We start from the raw sequence: 20,394 nt of genomic DNA on the forward strand, positions 1-20,394 counted from the left end.
AGGAAGACAAAATAACCTTACTTTTCATGACAATAAGTCTGCGCCATAGTGGGAGCAGAAAACATGACCTCATTACTTTCACGAGTTATCCTTTTATGTTACTTCCATGGCAGCTGGCCATTGCTGCTTAATGAAGGGGAAACATTGACATGAACATTCCAAGACCATCTGCAATGGAATGCATCTGGCACTGTGTGATAGTGCTAAGCCTTTGTGGAAATGACGTGAAACTATAATAAATGAATATGCTCAGATTTCTAACCATAGTATAATGTTTAAGTTAAGTAAAAGCCTGTGTCGAGCAGCACAGTGTCTGGGTTGGTTACTGTAGCTTTCTGTTTGACAAAGTTGGGTTGTAAAAGTATGAATAGAGTCATAAAAGTCTTATGTAAACTTTCTCCTCTCCCCTTCCTCTCTCTCCCTCTATTCTGTAGCTCCCTTTCTCACAGTGTGTTACTCTCTCTCACTCGCTCTTACACACACACACACAAACTCACACATTCCGGTGCGCGCTCATTGCGTACAGGAACCCGTCAGTGTAATTTGTTCCATGCGGGTTATGCGGACTACTCCCTTTGTTTCATGTTTCTGGTTTACAGCTCTGACATCATCAGCGCGAGCCGAGCAAAGTAAAAATAATGTCAGAGAGAACTACATCCGTCTGGAGAGAAACCAGGGGGTTACTATCATCACACTCACGTGTGCGTTTTCAGTGTTAGTTAAATAAAATAAATACAAATGTAATTAGAGAGGAGGGTGTGTACCATCATCCTACTGTCCTGACTAAAGGGAACTTTGTTAAGTCTGTGTGTGTGTGTGTGTGTGTGTGTGTGTGTGAGAGAGAGAGGGAGAGAAAGTGAAGTTTGAGGAGTACTGCGAGCGAAGAGAGCTCCACTGTGGACTTTGTGGCGATGAGCTCATCCTGACTACGTGGGCTGGAGAGGCCCCGGGCACAGTAGGTCTGTACGGGATCTGTCACACACACACAGTTAAGAAAAAACATAGCTATGGCAACATAGATAGATAGATAGATAGATAGATAGATAGATAGATAGATAGATAGATAGATAGATAGATAGATAGATAGATAGATAGATAGATAGATAGATAGATAGATAGATAGATAGATAGATAGATAGATAGATAGATAGATAGATAGATAGATAGATAGATAGATAGATAGATAGATAGATAGATAGATAGATAGATAGATAGATAGATAGATAGATAGATAGATAGATAGATAGATAGATAGATAGATAGATAGATAGATAGATAGATAGATAGATAGATAGATAGATAGATAGATAGATAGATAGATAGATAGATAGATAGATAGATAGATAGATAGATAGATAGATAGATAGATAGATAGATAGATAGATAGATAGATAGATAGATAGATAGATAGATAGATAGATAGATAGATAGATAGATAGATAGATAGATAGATAGATAGATAGATAGATAGATAGATAGATAGATAGATAGATAGATAGATAGATAGATAGATAGATAGATAGATCAGACACACACGATCAACATAATACAGACCTCACAATCTAATGTAAAAGTGATTGCTAGAAAACCATATCCTGACATTATAGACCAGGGGAAGGAAACTAGATTCAGCCACGGGATGTTTTTTTCTGAGAGGATGGTCGGGGGACCGGAACATAATTATAATCATTTGTACACTGCAAATTGACAACAATTAAGCCCCCCAAAAATGTGCATTTGTAAATAACAATAATTTCCTACCTTGAGACACATCACATTGAGACATGATCACGACTCTTTTTTTTTTTCGTGGGAATATTTGGGGAACAGATTTCCTAAATTAAACAAATGTTTTGCTCTATTCTTGATGATTTCCTGGTGACTGCATATGCTGCCATAGAAATATAATTAATATACCGCACATCCCCATTCAAGTCAATGATGGCATAATGGGTGGACTGGAGGCTATTGTGAGTGTCCCCATAGGAGCAAAGCAGGAAGTAAAAGCAGGAAGTAAAAGCAGCAAGTGTACCCATCAATATAGATGTGGTAAAGAGGTCACTCAAACTCGATCAAAACCATGGATTTACTATGGAAACACATGGGGGAAAGGGCCATGGTGGGGGGAGGGGGGGATCCAGTCTCCTCATTGCTCCCCTGCAAAATGTCTGTATGCTAGCTATGCTAATCAGCTTAAACCAAATGGGAGTTAGCATTCACTTCTAAACCTGAAAAAGGACAACTTCTATATGTTATGCAGTGAAAACAGCCTAATATATCCAAATCGGACTTAAGTAACCACATTGTGGGCCTATTAGAATACATGCAGTGCCTTTAGAAAGTAATCACACCCCTTTCACTTTTTCAGATTTTGTTGTGTTACAGCCTGAATTTAAAATATATTCAATTTAGATTTTTTTGGCACTGGCCTACACACAGTATCCCATATTGTCAAAGTGGAATTATGTTTTTCGAAATGTTTACAAATTAATAAAATATGAAAAGCTGAAATGTCTTGAATCAAGTATTTAACCCCTTTGTTATGGCAAGCTTAAATAATTTCAGGAGTAAAAATGTGCTTAATAAGTCACATAATAAGTTGCATGGACTCAATGTGTGCAATAATAGTGTAATTGTGAATGACTACCTCATCTCTGAACCCAACACATAAAATGATCAGTAAGGTCCCTCAGTTGAGCAGTGAATTTCAAACACAGAAAACAGGGAGGTATTCCATTGCCTCGCAAAGAAGGGCACCTATTGGTAGATGAGAAAGAAAAAAAAGCATACAAAAGTTATTCATTACACTTTGGATGGTGTATCAATACAACCAGTTACTACAAAGATACAAGCGTCCTTCCTAACTCAGTTGCCGGAGAGGAAGAAAACCACTCAGAGATATCACCATGAGGCCAATGGTGACTTTAAAAGAGTTACATTGTAGTCGAAGACCAAACAAACACGTATACCAGACACAGGGTTGAGACCCAAACAAAATAGTGAGGAGTACCTTGATTAAATACACAATCGCACAATGATTATCCCATGGGACGAGACCCGTAATTATTGGCACAATACACGTGGCACGAAAGCCAAAACAACACAGCACAGGTACTCACACGACCAACGGACATTGGAACAATAAAATCGACAGGACAACGGTGAAGAAAAGGGCACACTTATACAATTACTAATCAATGGGAATAGGGGCCAGGTGTGCGTAATGACAGTTCCAGAGGGATCCGTGACAAGAATACAAATATTACAAAACATGCATTCTGTTTGCAACAAGGCACTAAATGAATAGAGCCAAAAAATGTGGCAAAGCAATTCACTTTTTGTCCTGACAACAAAAGTGTTATGTTTAGGGCAAATCCAATCCAACAAATTACTGAGTACCACTCTCCATATTTTTAGGCATAGTGGTGGCTGCATCACGTTATGGGTATGCTTGTAATCATTAAGGACTTGGGAGTTTTTCAGGATAAAAATAAACAGAATGGAGCTAAGCACAGGCAAAATCCTAGAGGGAAACCTGGTTCAGTCTGCTTTCCACCCGACACTGGGAGATGAATTCACATTTCAGCAGGACAATAACCTAAAACACAAGTCCAAATCTACAATGGAGTTGCTTATCAAGAAGACAGTGAATGTTCCTGAGTGGCCGAGTCACAGTTTTGACTTAAATCTACTTGAGAATCTATGGCAAGACCTGAAAATGGTTTTCTAGCAACGATCAACAACCAATTTAACAGAGTTTGAAGAATTTGTAAAATAAATGGGGATATGTTGCACAATCCAGGTGTGGAAAGCTCTTAGAGACTTACCCACAACCACTCACAGCTCTTAGAGACTTACCCAGAAAGACTCACAGCTGTAATCGCTGCCAAATGTGTTTCTACAAAGTATTGACTCGGAGATATGAATACTTATGTAACTACTATATTTCTGTTTTTAATTTTCAACACATTTGCAACCATTTCTAAAAACATGTTTTCACTTTGTCATTATGGGGTATTGTGTGTAGATGGGTGAGAAAAAAAATATTTAATCAATTTTTAATTTTAATTCAGGCTGTAATAACAAAATGTATAATAAGTCAAGAGGTATGAATACTTTCTGAAGTCATTGTAAATAAAATACAATTCTATTTGTCACGTGCCGAATACAACAGGTGTAGACCTTACAGTGAAATGCTTACTTACAAGTCCTTAAACAACAATGTGTCAAGCAGTTAAGAAAAATAAGCGTTAAGTAAAAATTTGAAAATAAAAAATGTAAATTTACAAATAATTAAACAGCAGCAGTAAAATAACAATAGCGAGGCTATATACAGTGGGTACCGGTACAGAGTCAATGTGCGTGGGCACCAGTTAGTCGAGGTAATATGTACACGTAGGTACTTAAAGTGACTATGCATAGATAATAACCAGAGAGTAGCAGCAGCGTAAAAGAGGGGTCTGGGCAGCCCTTTGATTAGCTGTTCAGGAGTCTTATGGAATGTGGGTAGAGGCTGTTAAGAAGCCTCATGGACCTAGACTTGGCACTCCGGTACCGCTTGCCGTGCGGTAGCAGAGAGAACAGTCTATGACAAGGGTGGCTGGAGTCTTTGACCATTTTTAGGGCCTTCCTCTGACACCACCTGGTATAGAGGTCCTGGATGGCAGGAAGCTTGGCCCCGGTGATGTACTGGGACGTACGCACTACCTTCTGTAGTGCCTTGCGATCAGAGGCCGAGCAGTTGCCATACCAGGCAATGATGCAACCAGTCAGGATGCTCTCGATGGTGCAGCTGTAGAACCTTTTGAGGATCTGAGGACCCGTGCCAAATCTTTTCAGTCTCCTGAGGGGGAATAGGTTTTGTTGTGCCCTCTTCACGACTGTCTTGGTGTGCTTGGACCATGTTAGTTTGTTGGTGATGTGAACACCAAGGAACTTTAAGCTCTCAACCTGCTCCACTACAGCCCCATTGATGAGAATGGGGGTGTGCTCGGTCTTCCTTTTCCTGTAGTCCATAATCATCTCCTTTGTCTTGAACACGTTGAGGGAGAGGTTGTTGTCCTGGCACCACATGGCCAGGTCTCAGACCTCCTCCCTATAGGCTGTCACATCGTTGTCAGTGATCAGGCCTACCACTGTTGTGTCATCAGCAAACTTAATGATGGTGTTGGAGTCGTGCCTGGCCATGCAGTCATGAGTGAACAGGGAGTACAGAAGGGGACTGAGCATGCACGCCTGAGGGGCCCCCGTGTTGAATGATCAGCGTGGCGGATGTGTTGTTACCTACCCTAACCACCTGGGGGCGGCCTGTCAGAAAGTCCAGGATCTAGTTGCAGAGGGAGGTGTTTAGTCCCAGAGTCCTTAGCTCAGTGATGAACTTTGAGGGCACTATGGTGTTGAACGCTGAGCTGTAGTCAATGAATAGCATTCTCACATAGGTGTTCCTTTTGTCCAAGAGGGAAAAGGCAGTGTTGAGTGCAATAGAGATTGCATCATCTGTGGATCTGTTGGGGCAGTATGCAAATTGGAGTGGGTCTAGGGTTTCTGGGATAATGGTGTTGATGTGAGCCATGACCAACCTTTCAAAGGACTTCATGGCTACAGACGTGAGTGCTACGGGTTGGTAGTCATTTTGGCAGGTTACCTTAGTGTTCTTGGGCACAGGGACTATGGTGGTCTGCTTGAAACATGTTGGTATTACAGACTCAGTCAGGGACAGGTTGAAAATGTCCGTGAAGACACATGCTAGTTAGTCAGCGCGTGCTCGGAGTACACATCCTGGTAATCCGTTTGGCCCTGCGGCCTTGTGGATGTTGACCTGTTTTAAGGTCTTACTCACATCGGCTATGGAGAGCGTGATCACGCAGTCATGTTACTTGCCTCGAAGTGAGCATAGAAGTAATTTAGCTCATCTGGTTGGCTTGTGTCAATGGGCAGCTCGCGGCTGTGCTTCCCTTTATAGCCTGTAATAGTTTGAAAGCCCTGCCACATCCTACAAGCGTCGGAGCCGGTCTAGTACGATTCAATATTAGTCTTGTATTGACGCTTTGCCTGCTTGATGGTGCATCGGAGGGCATAGCGGGATTTCTTATAAGATTACGGGTTAGAGTCCCGCTCCTTGAAAGCGGCAGCTCTACCCTTTGGCTCAGTGCGGATATTGCCTTGGTCCATGGCTTCTGGTTGGGGTATGTACGTACGGTCACTGTGGGAACCGTACGTGACGGATTTGACGAATATCCACTTTGTTGGATCAGATTTGTTGAATGTGTGCCAATCTGGTCAATGGAACGTCTGTGTTCCATTGACCTTTATCACATCTACTGTATGGGAAAAGACCCATCAATATGTGCTGTGATTTGTTGATTCAAATCAATTGACATTCCACTGCATGAGCCACATCAATTAACATCATTTGAATGAAAATTCTACATTACCAAAGACACTATTGCATCACAATACCAGGCAGCCATTGCGAGTGTACATATGACTTTACCATTTATGGGTACACTTGCCAGGGTAATTGCCAGGGTTAGAGGTTCCAAGCCCGTTCTATTCATTCTAGGAAACCGAAGACTCGTTTGCAACAACAGGTTGTGAAGAATCCATGTTACCGCAGAAACGGACTCAACCACACAAATGCCAGGCCGTCCCGTCTTCAGCCAGCTGTTTGTTCCAAAAAACAAAACACATGACATTCTTCATCCATAACCATCGGTTACACAGTTATACGGTAACTGTGCCAGCTCTACCTGATAGTCAGACCATTGGTAGTAAATAGTGTGTGCAATGTGTAAGGTCCTGACCTGACCTCTGCATCGTTGGGAAGGGCTCCTAAGTAAGCATTTCACGTAAGAAAGGCTACACCCATTGTACTCGGCGCATGTGACAAATAACATTTGATTTAATTTGACAGAACCCAAGGACAAATTCATTCCCTGTGTTGAATGACAGTGGGCTAATACAGCTGAAATAAAGTGGGCTCCTTCAATGTTCATTGAACGAAGGCACATTGTTGTTCAGTTCCATTTCTGTTCCAGTTCCCTTGGCCTTAACCCTTAAAATGTTCGCCGATGTGAACTATTGAGATCATTAGGTAACTATGTTAGGTACTGAACCAAACGCCCAGCCGCAGGGCCATAAGCAGAGCTATAGGTAAAATTATCACCATAATGTCCCCACGTTAATATAAGCCATAGCAATCCAGTCCTTTCCCTGGGCAGCAACGTGAGGAAGACATGTGTCAGTGACCTGCCTCCTCCTCACAATCAGGATGCAAACAGTTTTATACTGAGCAAAAATATAAATACGCAACATGCAACAATTTCAAAGATTCTGCTGAGTTACAGTTCATGTAAGGAAATCTGACAATTTAAATAAATAAATTAGGACCTAATCTATTGATTTCACATGACTGGGCAGGGGCGCAGTCATGGGTGGGCCTGGGAGGGCATAGGCCCATCCACTTGGGAGCCAGGCCAACCCACTGGGGATCCAGGCCCAGCCAATTCAGAATGAGTTTATCTCCACAAAAAAACAGCTTTATTACAGACAGAAATACTCCTCTCCCCTCTGACGATCCCGCAGGTGAAAAAGCCAGATGTGGAGGTCCTGGGCTGGCATGGTTACACATTGTCTGCGGTTGTGAGGCCGGTTGGATGTAGTGCCAAATTCTCTAAAACCACATTGGACGTGGCATGTGGTAGAGAAATTAACATTCAATTATCTGGAAACCGCTCTGGAGGACATTCCTGCAGTCAGCATGCCAATTGCACACTCCATCAAAACATGGCATTTTGTTGTGACAAAACAGCACATTTTAGAGTGGCCTTTTATTGTCCCCAGCTCATGGTGCACCTGTGTAATGATCATGCTGTTTAATCAGCTTCTTGATATGCCACACCGGTCAGGTGGATGGATTATATTGGCAAAGGAGAAATGCTCACCAACAGGGATGTAAACAAATTTGTGCATTACATTTTAGAGAAATAAGCTTTTTGTGAGTATGGAACATTTCTGGGATCTTTCATTTCAGCTCATGAAACATGGGACCAGCACTTTACATGTCGCGTTTATATTTTTGTTCAGTGTAATCCGAGATGTCACAAATTATAACATAGCCTACCAAATGTTGGAAATTATAAGCAATTATAAGAAACGTGTCTAAATTAGGGGTGAAAGTAGCTAGTAGGCTATACAGTCCAGTACGGAGTATCAGCAAAATAAATAATTATGGCATTGTGGTGGATCGAACTGAGCAAGTAGGCAACTTAAAATGCTTTGTTTGACAATCAGATGAAAACATCATCATACAACACCCACGATATGCGAAACTGAGCCTGCGCAGTCCGAGAAAAACAAGATATTTACATGCCACAGTATCCTGACTAAGATCAGCATAACCCAGGAATCTTATTTGGGTTTCTCATAACCGGGATAGAAGCTTTTTCAGATTATTGTAAACGGATATGATGTTTATATGCATTAACTCACAAACAGAATACTTGAATAATAAGGGGATATTGGTGCGCGTGTAAACTTTTTTATTTTACCTTTATTTAACTAGACAAGTCAGTTAAGAACAAATTCTTAGTTTCAATGACGGCCTAGGAACAGTGTTAACTGCCTTGTTCAGGGGCAGAATGACAGGTTTGTACCTTGTCAGCTTGCGGATTTGATCTTGCAACCTTTCGGTTACTTGTCCAACGCTTTAACCACTAGGCTACGCTGCCGCCCCAAACGTGGTCAGTGTTATCCTGAGAAGGTACGTGCATGGTGGTCAGAGGATAGAGAGGTGTTCTTTCAGGTCTGTGCTTCACACACTGCCAATGCAAAACTAATAGGCTGAATTTCCAGGTAGGTAAACTGGATTAACTTGATATCAAGGGAGGATTGTTGACTCTGAAAGATCCATTGGTTAGCCAAAACAAATATCATATCCATTTCTCCTCAGAAGGACATGACGATAAGAGATCTTTATCCTTCCACTGAAACAAAGAGCACACTGAGTGCACCGGGCTAACACAGGCGTACTTGGAAATACACGTCAGACTGTTTCCAGCACACATGCTTTAGGCTATGTGTTAGCCAGGTGTGTGTGTGTGTGTGAGATACTGAGAAATGCTCTGTCCCGCAATCAGAGTGAAACGGGGGACTATGGGAGGAAGAGCTAGCTATGTGTTGCCCAGTTCCTCCGTGGTAATGTCATTGTTAGTATTTTGGGGGATTATAAAAACGGACCTGGTGATAAATTGTCTTTTAGTAACAATGGGATGTTCCAAGCAGCTGTAACATCTGTTAGTGCGCTTTAAGCAAACATCAATGACGTACGCATGGCCGTAGCATTCACACGGTACTATTCTTCGGAGTGTCTTTTGTCACATTGTGAACTACTTAGTGGGGGTAATAGACTTAATATTTTTCATAGCTAGGGCCAGGAGTTTTTTACTGGTCATGTGAGCTGAGCAGGAAAAACTCTGGACTGACCAGTCCCTTCTACTTATAGCCTGAGTATGTGACCTCAGCTGACTAGGAAAAACTCCTGGCTTTACTCATAGATGATTAATGAACACAGAAAGAATGACATACACTGAGTGTACAAAACATTAAGAAATCCTGCTCTTTCCATGACATAGACTAACCAGGCGAAAGATATGATGCCTTATTGATGTCACGTGTTAAATCCACTTCAATCCGTGTAGATGAAGGGGAGGGGACAGGTTAAAAAATGATTTTTAAGCCTTAAGAGAATTGAGACAAGGATTGTGTATGTGTGCCATTCAGAAGGTGAGTGGGCAAGATAATATACTGCTCAAAAAAATAAAGGGAACACTTAAACAACACATCCTAGATCTGAATGAAAGAAATAATCTTATTAAATACTTTTTTCTTTACATAGTTGAATGTGCTGACAACAAAATCACACAAAAATAATCAATGGAAATCCAATTTATCAACCCATGGAGGTCTGGATTTGGAGTCACACTCAAAATTAAAGTGGAAAACCACACTACAGGCTGATCCAACTTTGATGTAATGTCCTTAAAACAAGTCAAAATGAGGCTCAGTAGTGTGTGTGGCCTCCAAGTGCCTGTATGACCTCCCAACAACACCTGGGCATGCTCCTGATGAGGTGGCGGATGGTTTCCTGAGGGATCTCCTCCCAGACCTGGACTAAAGCATCCGCCATCTACTGGACAGTCTGTGGTGCAACGTGGCGTTGGTGGATGGAGCGAGACATGATGTCCCAGATGTGCTCAATTGGATTCAGGTCTGGGGAACGGGCGGGCCAGTCCATAGCATCAATGCCTTCCACTTGCAGGAACTGCTGACACACTCCAGCCACATGAGGTCTAGCATTGTCTTGCATTAGGAGGAACCCAGGGCCAACCGCACCAGCATATGGTCTCACAAGGGGTCTGAGGATCTCATCTCGGTACCTAATGGCAGTCAGGCTACCTCTGGCGAGCACATGGAGGGCTGTGCGGCCCCCCAAAGAAATGCCACCCCACACCATGACTGGACCACCGCCAAACCGGTCATGCTGGAGGATGTTGCAGGCAGCAGAACGTTCTCCACGGCGTCTCCAGACTCTGTCACGTCTGTCACGTGCTCAGTGTAAACCTGCTTTCATCTGTGAAGAGCACAGGGCGCCGGTGGCGAATTTGCCAATCTTGGTGTTCTCTGGCAAATGCCAAACGTCCTGCACGGTGTTGGGCTGTAAGCACAACCCCCACCTGTGGACGTCGTGCCCTCATACCACCCTCATGGAGTCTGTTTCTGACCGTTTGAGCAGACACATGCACATTTGTGGCCTGCTGGAGGTCATTTTGCAGGGCTCTGGCAGTGCTTCTCCTGCTCCTCCTTGCACAAAGGCGGAGGTAGCGGTCCTGCTGCTGGGTTGTTGCCCTCCTACGGCCTCCTCCACGTCTCCTGATGTACTGGCCTGTCTCCTGGTAGCGCCTCCATGCTCTGGACACTACGCTGACAGACACAGCAAACCTTCTTGCCACAGCTGGCATTGATGTGCCATCCTGGATGAGCTGCACTACCTGAGCCACTTGTGTGGGTTGTAGACTCCGTCTCATGCTACCACTAGAGTGAAAGCACAGCCAGCATTCAAAAGTGACCAAAACATCAGCCAGGAAGCATAGGAACTGAGAAGTGGTCTGTGGTCCCCACCTGCAGAACCACTCCTTTATTGGGGGTGTCTTGCTAATTGCCTATAATTTCCACCTGTTGTCTATTCCATTTGCACAACAGCATGTGACATTTATTGTCAATCAGTGTTGCTTCCTAAGTGGACAGTTTGATTTCACAGAAGTGTGATTGACTTGGAGTTACATTGTGTTAAGTGTTCCCTTTATTTTTTTGAGCAGTGTATATTTAAGTGCCTTTGAACGGGGTATGGTAGTTGATGCTGGGCCTTTCATGCTCAACAGTTTCCCATGTGTATCAAGATTGGTCCACCACACAAAGGACATCCAGCGTACTTGACAACTGTGGGAAGCATTGGACTCAAGATGGGTCCATGCACTGGGGGGGTACAACTCAATATTAGGAAGGTGTTCTTAACATTGTGTACACTCGGTGTATGTTCCATGGAATACACATGTTGCTACAACTTAAAGCTGTGGTCACCAACCTTTTTGGAGTCGAGATCACTTTGTGAGTCAAAATGCAAGCCGAGATCTCCCGTCATTCTTTTTAAACATTAACCTATTTAAAAAGAGTACTGTAGTAATGAGGTGTGTGCAGTAGGCTATAGGCCCAAAACATTATCACAGCATATTGGCTTTGCTTGAATTGACCTGGCAATGCATTCTTCTCAGACCATTTGTTTTAAATAATATTTCAACCTTTGAGGTAGGCAATATAAGGTAGGCTATTTGAGGTAGGCTATATGATCACACCGGTAATGTATTAGTTGGTGTATTACTTGTGAGGCACAGCTGAGTGAGCATACATATAAATCGTTTCTTTTTTTATTTAACTGGGCGGAGGGAGAGAGCAGCAGACTGAGGGTCCGCCTCAAAATCCCTCCCCTCTCCTCCGCTGACACTGACCAAAAGGGGACACCGTCTTCCAGCTAATGGCAAAACTCAAGTCACATTATTTCTGCCTCAGAAACAAATTCATGTTGTTATTCCGATGACCAGAGAAAGTGAAATATTCCGATGACCAGAGAAAGTGAAATATTCCGATGACCAGAGAAAGTGAAATATTCCGATGACCAGAGAAAGTGAAATATTCCGATGACCAGAGAAAGTGAAATATTCCGATGACCAGAGAAAGTGAAATATTCCTCTATATAAAAAAGACCCAAGCCGCTAATAATAACAATGCAAGCCAATGGATCCACTTTCATACTCATTCATTACAGCTGCAGTGCTGCTCGCAGTGAATGTAGGAAGAACGCACATTTTATGGCTTATAAAAGTGTTCAATACAAAGTGTTGACATTGCTGAGTAAGAACATAAACATGAACTCACTCAAAAACAGCAGCTCTTTTCTGTATTCGTTGACAGTCTCTCTAGTCATGGTTTTAAAAGTTTAGAAATCTCAGTATCAGCTTTGCTGTAACTTTCTTTTACGCCTGCTACATTGCTGCAGACACTGTAATCTGAGCCAGCTGATTGGCCAGTGATAGGTCTATAGTGCACTTGATTTGCTCCCCACGGGCCCGCCAGAAAGCCAGAGTTTGTACCTTCAGACATATGAAATGGTTGAAAATGGGAACACACATTTGGTGATCAACTAGGACTGCCTTGGTTGGTGACCACTGACTTAAAGCATAACTTGGTACAGTGACAATGACCTCTGTTTTGGTGTTGTTTAGTTCTGTGTGATTTTAAATTTTTATTGAGATCACACAGTCGTACTGGGGAAAAATAAAGACCGATAACAGGCTTTACACTCTGTTACATGACATACTCTATACAAATCATGATCAATATATCAATGTCAAAAATGTACAGAGTAACAAAATCAAAATAGTAGTTGCATCAACCAACTCCAGGGAATTGATTCTGTACACAATGGCCTGAGTGTAACAGGTTTGATCTCTTCATGTGTTTCGCAGCGTCTTGTCAACCAACGGTGATGTTAGAAATAGCTGTCTGTCTGAGGGCTCTAGCTGTCGGTCTGTTAACACAGGCTTGTCTAGAGAGGTCTTTGACAGAGGTGGTCAGACCGGTCCCTGACCTCACAACCTCTGAGCTCTGATGCTTGTCTTTCTTACAACACTGTGTGTGTGGACATGTTTAACTATTCTTGTGGGGACCAGAAGTCCCCACAAGAATAGTAAACAAACAACAATTTGACCAACTGGGGACAACTGCCTTCAACTGAAATGTGTCTTCCACATTTAACCCAACCCCTCAGAATCAAAGAGGTGCGGGGGGGCTGCCTTAATCGACATCCACGTCTTCGGCGCCCGGGGAACAGTGGGTTAAACTGCCTTATTTCTAGGGGGTTTAGAGTTAAGGTTAGAATTATGTTAAGGGTTTTAGGCTCCCGAGTGGCGCAGCGGTCTAAGGCACTGCATCTCAGTACTAGAGGCGTCACTACAGACCCTTGTTCGATTCCACGTTGTATCACAACCGGCCGTGATTGGGAGTCCCATATGGTGGCGCACAATTAGCCCAGTCGTCCGGGTTAGGATTTGGCTGGGGTAGGTCGTCATTGTAAATAAAAATTTGTTCTTAACAGACTTGCCTGTTTAAATGAAAAATGAAAAATAGGGTTAAGGTAAGAGTATGGTTTAGGGTTAGGGAAAATAGGATTTTGAATGGGACTGAATTGTCTTTTGTATTTTTTTTGGTATCATCATATTTGAAATGCAAGAGAAAGGCCATAATGTATTATTCCAGCCCAGGTGCAATTTAGATGTTGGCCACTAGATGGCAGCAGTGTATGTGCAAAGTTTTAGACTGATCCAATGAACCATTGCATTTCTGTTGAAAATTATGTATCAAAACTGCCCAAATGTGCCTAATTTGTTTATGAATAACTCTTCATGTTGAAAATTGTGCACTCTCCTCAAACAATAGCATGGTATTCTCTCATTGTAATAGCTAATGTAAATTGGACAGTGCAGTTAGATTAACAAGAATAAGCTTTCTGCCAATATCAGATATGTCTAAAATTGTCTTGTTACTTACAACCTCATGCTAATCGCATTAGCCTACGTTAGCTCAAGCGTCCTGTGGAAGGGACACCAATCCCAAATTAGTTTTTTAAGGTTAGAATTGAAGAGTGAGTGAAAAATGAGGGGGGGGGGTTACACTTCCTGTATGGGAAGAGTCAGGTGTCACAATTTTCCTGTTCTATAAATATACCACACATGAAAAGTGAGAAAACATTCTCATCACCCAAGCTCACACTCTCTGGGCTGAAATTGCATTGTGACAGCTGAGGGCACACTGCGTGAAATACGCTATACATCTACAAGAGAGGAACAGAACAGTCCACCAGCACTAGGCCTACTGCTCTGAATCCTCCAAAAGGAACAAATGGTACAGACTAAATCTTTGACCTGATCCAATCTTAGGTCAAAAAGGTCAAATAGGGGGCACTTATATTTGCCCTGTTTCACACATGTACATAACCTCTACAAGTGTGTGGTGAAATGGAAATTCGTTTTTTTGCATATCCCATTCTCCCTGAGACACCCTCGGAGTGTGAGGTCATGGCATGGGATCACCCAGATAATACATTAAGTTTGTTGGAAGTTGTGGGTACGTACGTTTTTGGTTTCCCATTGGTTCTGGGAACAAAGCCATAAGCTTCCTGTCAATTTTGCCTGTTCTGGGAACATAGATGTCTAGGTTGCAGCGATGTTCTGAGAACATTTTACTATAGTTTGCTGAAAGTTTTCCTGGAAGGTTTTATTAACATTCTGAGAAAGGAAATTCTTCTTAGTTATTTTAAGGTAATTAAATAACGTTCTGAGAACATGATTCATTTAGGTTAACTGTTTTGAACCCTTAGCACTTATAGGACACATGGAAATGTATTTGCTTAGGCATTAATCATGCAAACAAATTCCTTTTTTGATTGTGACATGGCATCAGTGAGATTCCAACCTACGATCTTCTGTTCTTTATTCCTGGAATTAGTCCACTGCGACACCAGGACAGAGCAAGCGTTCCATGTTTTTTTGTGTGTTATTTTTTACTCATACAAAGCTGTTCATTTCAGTCTATTCAGACAGACCCCATTTCAAAGAAAACAAGGCACAGCCAACACACCTGAACACACTTACCAAGATAGCGGATATTGAGTTTTGTTGATGCTGACATTCTGAACGTTACTCATTTTTTCTTGTGGTTGTTATGGAAAGTTTTATTCATGTGCTGAGAACATGACATTAAATAGAGCCACGAGGTAACCTGTAGAAAACGTTATGCTGAAGTACTGAATTTTCCACAGAACAAAATTGTTTCTTAACATTCTCTGAACAATTTAAGAACATAATTTGAAATAGAACCATGAGGAAACCTGTAAGAAACATTATGCTGAAGTACTGAAATCCCCACCTATGAAAAACATGGTTCTGAGAACATGATGTGCTAGCTGGGCAGTCATTACTGACAGCACTCGGAGCCATTAGGGCTAAGGTGGGCAGATTGTTTTACAAAGTCAGTTCATGGATTCGAACTAGTAACTTTTTGATATCTGGCCCAACGCTCTAAACGCTAGGCTGCCTGCTGCCCCAGGATAGGACTGATTCTGTCCAAAAGGCTATTGTCTCCAACACACACAAACAGACAACCATCAAACCACAACACACAAATAAATGCACAGCTCACGCGCATAGACACACAAAAAGACAAAATCAAAAGATAGTCGCCTCACACAGCAATCCCGGAAACAGGGTTAAAGTGATTACGATGGCCCTCTCTAGGCTCTCCATTTCCTCTACAGCTGTTCTCCGTTTCCTTTCCTGTGCGCACACACACACACACACACCACACATTTCCTCTGTCCGAATGCTCATATCCTCTTCTCTCTATGAAAGCTCATCCATCCTCTTTCTTCGACCAGAGTTCACCCTCTCCTGGTTCAACCCCTCTCCTCTCCTGGTTCACCCCCTCTCCTCGCCTCTCCTGGTTCACCCCCTCTCCTCTCCTCTCCTGGTTCACCTCCTCTCCTCTCCTCTCCTGGTTCATCCCCTCTCCTCTCCTGGTTCATCCCCTCTCCTGGTTCATCCCCTCTCCTGGTTCATCCCCTCTCCTGGTAGACACCATCCCCTCTCCTAGTTCAACCCCTCTCCTCTCTTGGTAGACCCCACCCCTTTTCCTCTCCTGGATCGCCCCCCTTTTCCTCTCCTGGTAGACCCCATCTCCTCTCCTGGATCGCCCCCCTCTCCTCCCCTGGTTCGCCCCCCTCTCCTCCCCTGGTTCTCCCTCTCTCCTGGTTCACCCCCCTCTCCTGGTTCACCCCCCTCTCCTGGTTCACCCCCCTCTCCTGGTTCACCCCCCTCTCCTGGTTCACCCCCCTCCCCTGTGTGATTAATGGATACAGAACACAGTCAGATTGTTTGTTTGTTTATCTGAAGAGAGTAGTGTTAACTGCCTGGTCATGCACTGCTGAAACCAAACACATTTCAAAGTCCAGTGTCACTGTTGCCGTATGCCAAATACCACATAAGACATTCCCTCACAGGAAAAACAACCAAGGTTATTTGGCATATATGGTAGTTATCTCCTAAATAGCTAATTCTGTTGTGCCTTCCCCTGTCCTCCAATCTCTCTCTCTTATCGGACTTGCAACCCTCCTCTTCTCCTTATTCTACCCTTTCTGTGTCGTGCTGGGGGCTCTAAAATTAGTGATGGATCTGGGGCATACCAAGGGACTCAGGAATACCAAAAACAGCCTTTAAATAGATAACTCTGATAAGGTCTGGGAACTGGGAAAACATCCCAAATTTAACAACACTAAGAGGCCACTGGGTCAATGTCTACCCCTTAACTACTACATGTTCATTCCCTTTTCTGGTGTGTGTGTGTGGTGTGTGTGTGTGTGTGTGTGTGCGCGCGCAGTGAAAGTACACAAGCCAGAGATGAGTAGTCCTATAGATATTGAGAATTTTCCACTTCAAACATTAAATATTAATTGGGTTTGTCTAAAGAGATTCAACATAGATGCACGGACAGACACTAAAATAACCAAGACAATTCTCCTATACAAGGCAACACATGACAGCACAAAGTATAGAACCATAGCTACCTTTCAGCTTCATGAGGGTGGGGGCTTGTTCATGAGGGTGGGGGCTTGTTCATGAGGGTGGGGGCTTGTTCATGAGGGTGGGGGCTTGCTCTGTAGCTATGTGTGAGCGACAGCTAGTATGTAGAACATTTTTTGTCTTCTCTCTGTGTCCACACAAACAAACAGAAGCACACAGAGAGGAAACGGGCTGGCCTGGGCCTCTCAACTCTTCTCTCATGGATGGGATTCTCCTCCCATTAATGATCTTCAGTTGTCTCCTCAATAAAACTCCCCAGCATTATGTCATGGCTCAGCCCTCTGAGAGAAGCCCTGAGGGAACACACTCCAGGCTGCACACACAAATACACTGCATAGTGGATAGGTGTTCACCATGCTTTTCCCTGACATGTCCTGCCAGATCAGTCACCATGGAAGTCAGGACACTAGAAGAGAATAGTTTTTTTTTTTTTTTTTTAAACTACTGCAAAGTAGCCAATGATGTCTGAAACAGACGTGAATCTTTAGGGAGCATAAATCCAGTTTTTTTTTGCTCCTGTGGCTTGTGCTATAACACGATTGAGCAGCATTTTTTTCTCACCTCACAAAAAAGGCTCCTCACAAAGTAAGCCTGAGGTGAGATCCATCCACATTTCCTTTGTATCATGATTATTTATTTTTACTCTGCATCGTTGGGAAGGGCTCGTAAGCAAGCCTTTCACGGTAAAGTCTACATCCGTTGTATTCGGTGCATGTGATAAATAAGAAGAAAACTGTAGCTAGATAGTGCATAGTTGACAATCTAACCGCAGTTGGCTGGAGCGTGCATGGTGTTTGCAGTACTACAGTAGTTTGATTCCTGCATGGGCCACATATACTCCTCTGAATGTGTTGACTGTGCATCTACTACCATTTTACACTTTGCGGGTAAATTTTTAAGACAAACCACTCTCACTTGCAGTAATAACTACTATCCCAACATTTATCAAGGATTTTTTTTTAACGTCTTTTTATTTATTTTTTTACCTCTCAGCACCAGCACCCTACACCTTCCAGCACCAGCACCCTACACCTTCCAGCACCAGCACCCGACACCTTCCAGCACCAATGTTCCCTCTAAACTGCGCGTGCGCGGCCACGCAGCAGCCCCGAGACTGCTGCGCAGAGCCCAGAAGAACTATCAGCCCAAGGAGAGAAGCATGAGATTTAACTTCACTCAACTTCCTAGAGTTTTCCCTGTTAGTTAACACTAGCAACGTTTCCCTTTACTGTGGCAATTGTGATTGAATCAGCTCAATATTAGCCACTTCCCATGCAACATACCGAAACAAAATGAACTATGCAAGAGATTTTGCTGTAGGCAGAACACATCAGAGTAGGATTCTATTGAGCACGACTCAGCCCGTACTCTACACAGACCGGTGCAGCATAACCAATTAAAGCTGCAAAGGCCTATATGCAAATAGACCATTGCCATATATGGATCTGTGCCATACAGCTGTGGTCGTAAGTAGTTTCGCTTGTTATGAGAAAGGCAAGAGCTGCACGTAGCCTCGTGTGCAGGTTTTGTTTATATCCTTTGCTAGTTAGTGAGTTATTAGCCCAGTTATAGATGAAGGGGCAGTGTTGTTTTTTGAGACAGGCTTGAATAATCTAAGTAGCTGTAACAATGGTATGGGAATAAAAATGCATTTTATTTTGTAAAGTGGTTTCTTGCATCAAACAACAATAAAAAAAATTCAGTCACCACCTTGTCTGAAGGACAAGTGGATAAAGAGGTTAATGTCAAGCCCTGCAAGTTTTTCCTCAAAAGGCTCATGGAATGCAGGCCTACATTGAACACCACACATTGGCTAGAAGTTGCACAGAATTTTCAATGTTCAAGTTTGCGCTCAGCAGACCTGAAATTTGCTCAGTACCCCCAAAAATTTGAGGGAACATTAACCAGGAGGCATCTCCTATTACCTAAAACTGTCCTTTTCCAATATTGTTAGAATGTATTAGTAATAGTCTCATAATGTTCAACTTCCTTTGTGGGCACTGCCAGTATAACTAATGAACCACTCAGCACAAGTCAGCCGACAAGACAGCGTGGACATGGTCACACAGTAATCAGTCAGCTATGGCATGCAGGACTACATGGGTTTAGTGACAGAGTTAGTGGCTCACACTATTTCAATGCCCAGTGCCCACTTCCTACCCTCACTCTTTTTCTCTGTCTATCTTGCTTTCCTTCAAAACCATCTTAAAGATCAGTCATATTGTCTGTGTCGATCTCATTACATATTGCTGAAGTAAAGCCCACTAATACAGCAAACAGCCATATTATCTTGTGCCTGGAAATAAATGGTGATGAACATTCATCTGCATAGATGTAACCGTTATTTACCTAGGCAAGTCCGTTTAGAACAAATTCTTATTTACAATGACGGCCTAGGAACAGTGGCAGAACGACAGCTCGGGGATTCAATCTATCAATTTTTCAGTTACTAGCCCAACGCTCTAACCACTAGGCTGCCTGCCGCCCCAGAGTGGCATAGGTGGGGTGAAGTACAAGTCAGAGGTAGCTGTTGGCTTTAGAAAGACAGCTGCCATTTTCTCACCATGTTTCTCCTCAGTAGAAGTGAGGAGAATGCTTGTCTGCGTTTGTGACCTTTTAATGACAGACAGATGGTGTTGTTTGTACTAGAATGTTTGGTTTCTTGTCTGTTTTGACAGGTTAAGATAAAGCCCTAAAATCTGCATGTTTGTTTTCATCAGACGATGCATCAACCCATTCCTTTTCCTCTAGTCGAGAAAACATGTTCGCATTTCATTCTAGATACAACACTCGTCCCTTCATTGTAGAACATTTGTTCCTTCGCTCTAGAACACCTTTTATTCTAAAACAGAGGTTGAACAAGACAATTGCCTCAGGTAAAAATAGGCCATCCAGCCAACATAGCTTGGTTACCACCTTCCTCAATTAAAAAAGGGCAACAGTATCTGAAAACAGGGAAGACACGGATCAGCAATGCTATTCTCTTAGCCTGTTCTGTTGGCCAACAACAGAGGCATGAACCTAAAATCGCAGGCTGGCACCTAGGCTACAATTCTGTTGCTACACGTCTGCTATCCCAACAACACATATGAGTTCAACAACACACTTTTCCCTTTACTCTCCTTCATTTAAACCGCTGATGACGTTT

General features: G+C 42.9%; 1 protein-coding gene and 1 long non-coding RNA gene across 4 annotated transcripts in view; one reads left to right on the forward strand and one right to left on the reverse strand.

Moving 5' to 3' along the window:
• Positions 1-20,394, reverse strand: part of LOC106580577 (G protein-coupled receptor kinase 5) — a 44,192-nt gene that overhangs the window by 19,603 nt on the left and 4,195 nt on the right. The window contains exon 1 of one of the 3 annotated variants that reach the window (XM_014161785.3): positions 498-579. The exons of the other annotated variants lie outside the window; for them this stretch is intronic. Within the exon in view, the coding sequence (XP_014017260.1) occupies positions 498-501 (4 nt within the window). The 5' untranslated portion in view covers positions 502-579. Of the gene's footprint in view, positions 1-497; positions 580-20,394 lie in introns of those variants that run through there. 3 annotated transcript variants of the gene reach the window in all.
• Positions 677-18,955, forward strand: LOC145862408 (uncharacterized). Its single transcript, XR_014381846.1, has 2 exons — positions 677-959; positions 18,240-18,955. It is a non-coding gene; the product is annotated as an uncharacterized LOC145862408 (long non-coding RNA).

This window comes from Salmo salar, chromosome 20 (assembly GCF_965601325.2).
Source record: "Salmo salar chromosome 20, fSalSal1, whole genome shotgun sequence".
NCBI lineage: Eukaryota > Metazoa > Chordata > Actinopteri > Salmoniformes > Salmonidae > Salmo > Salmo salar.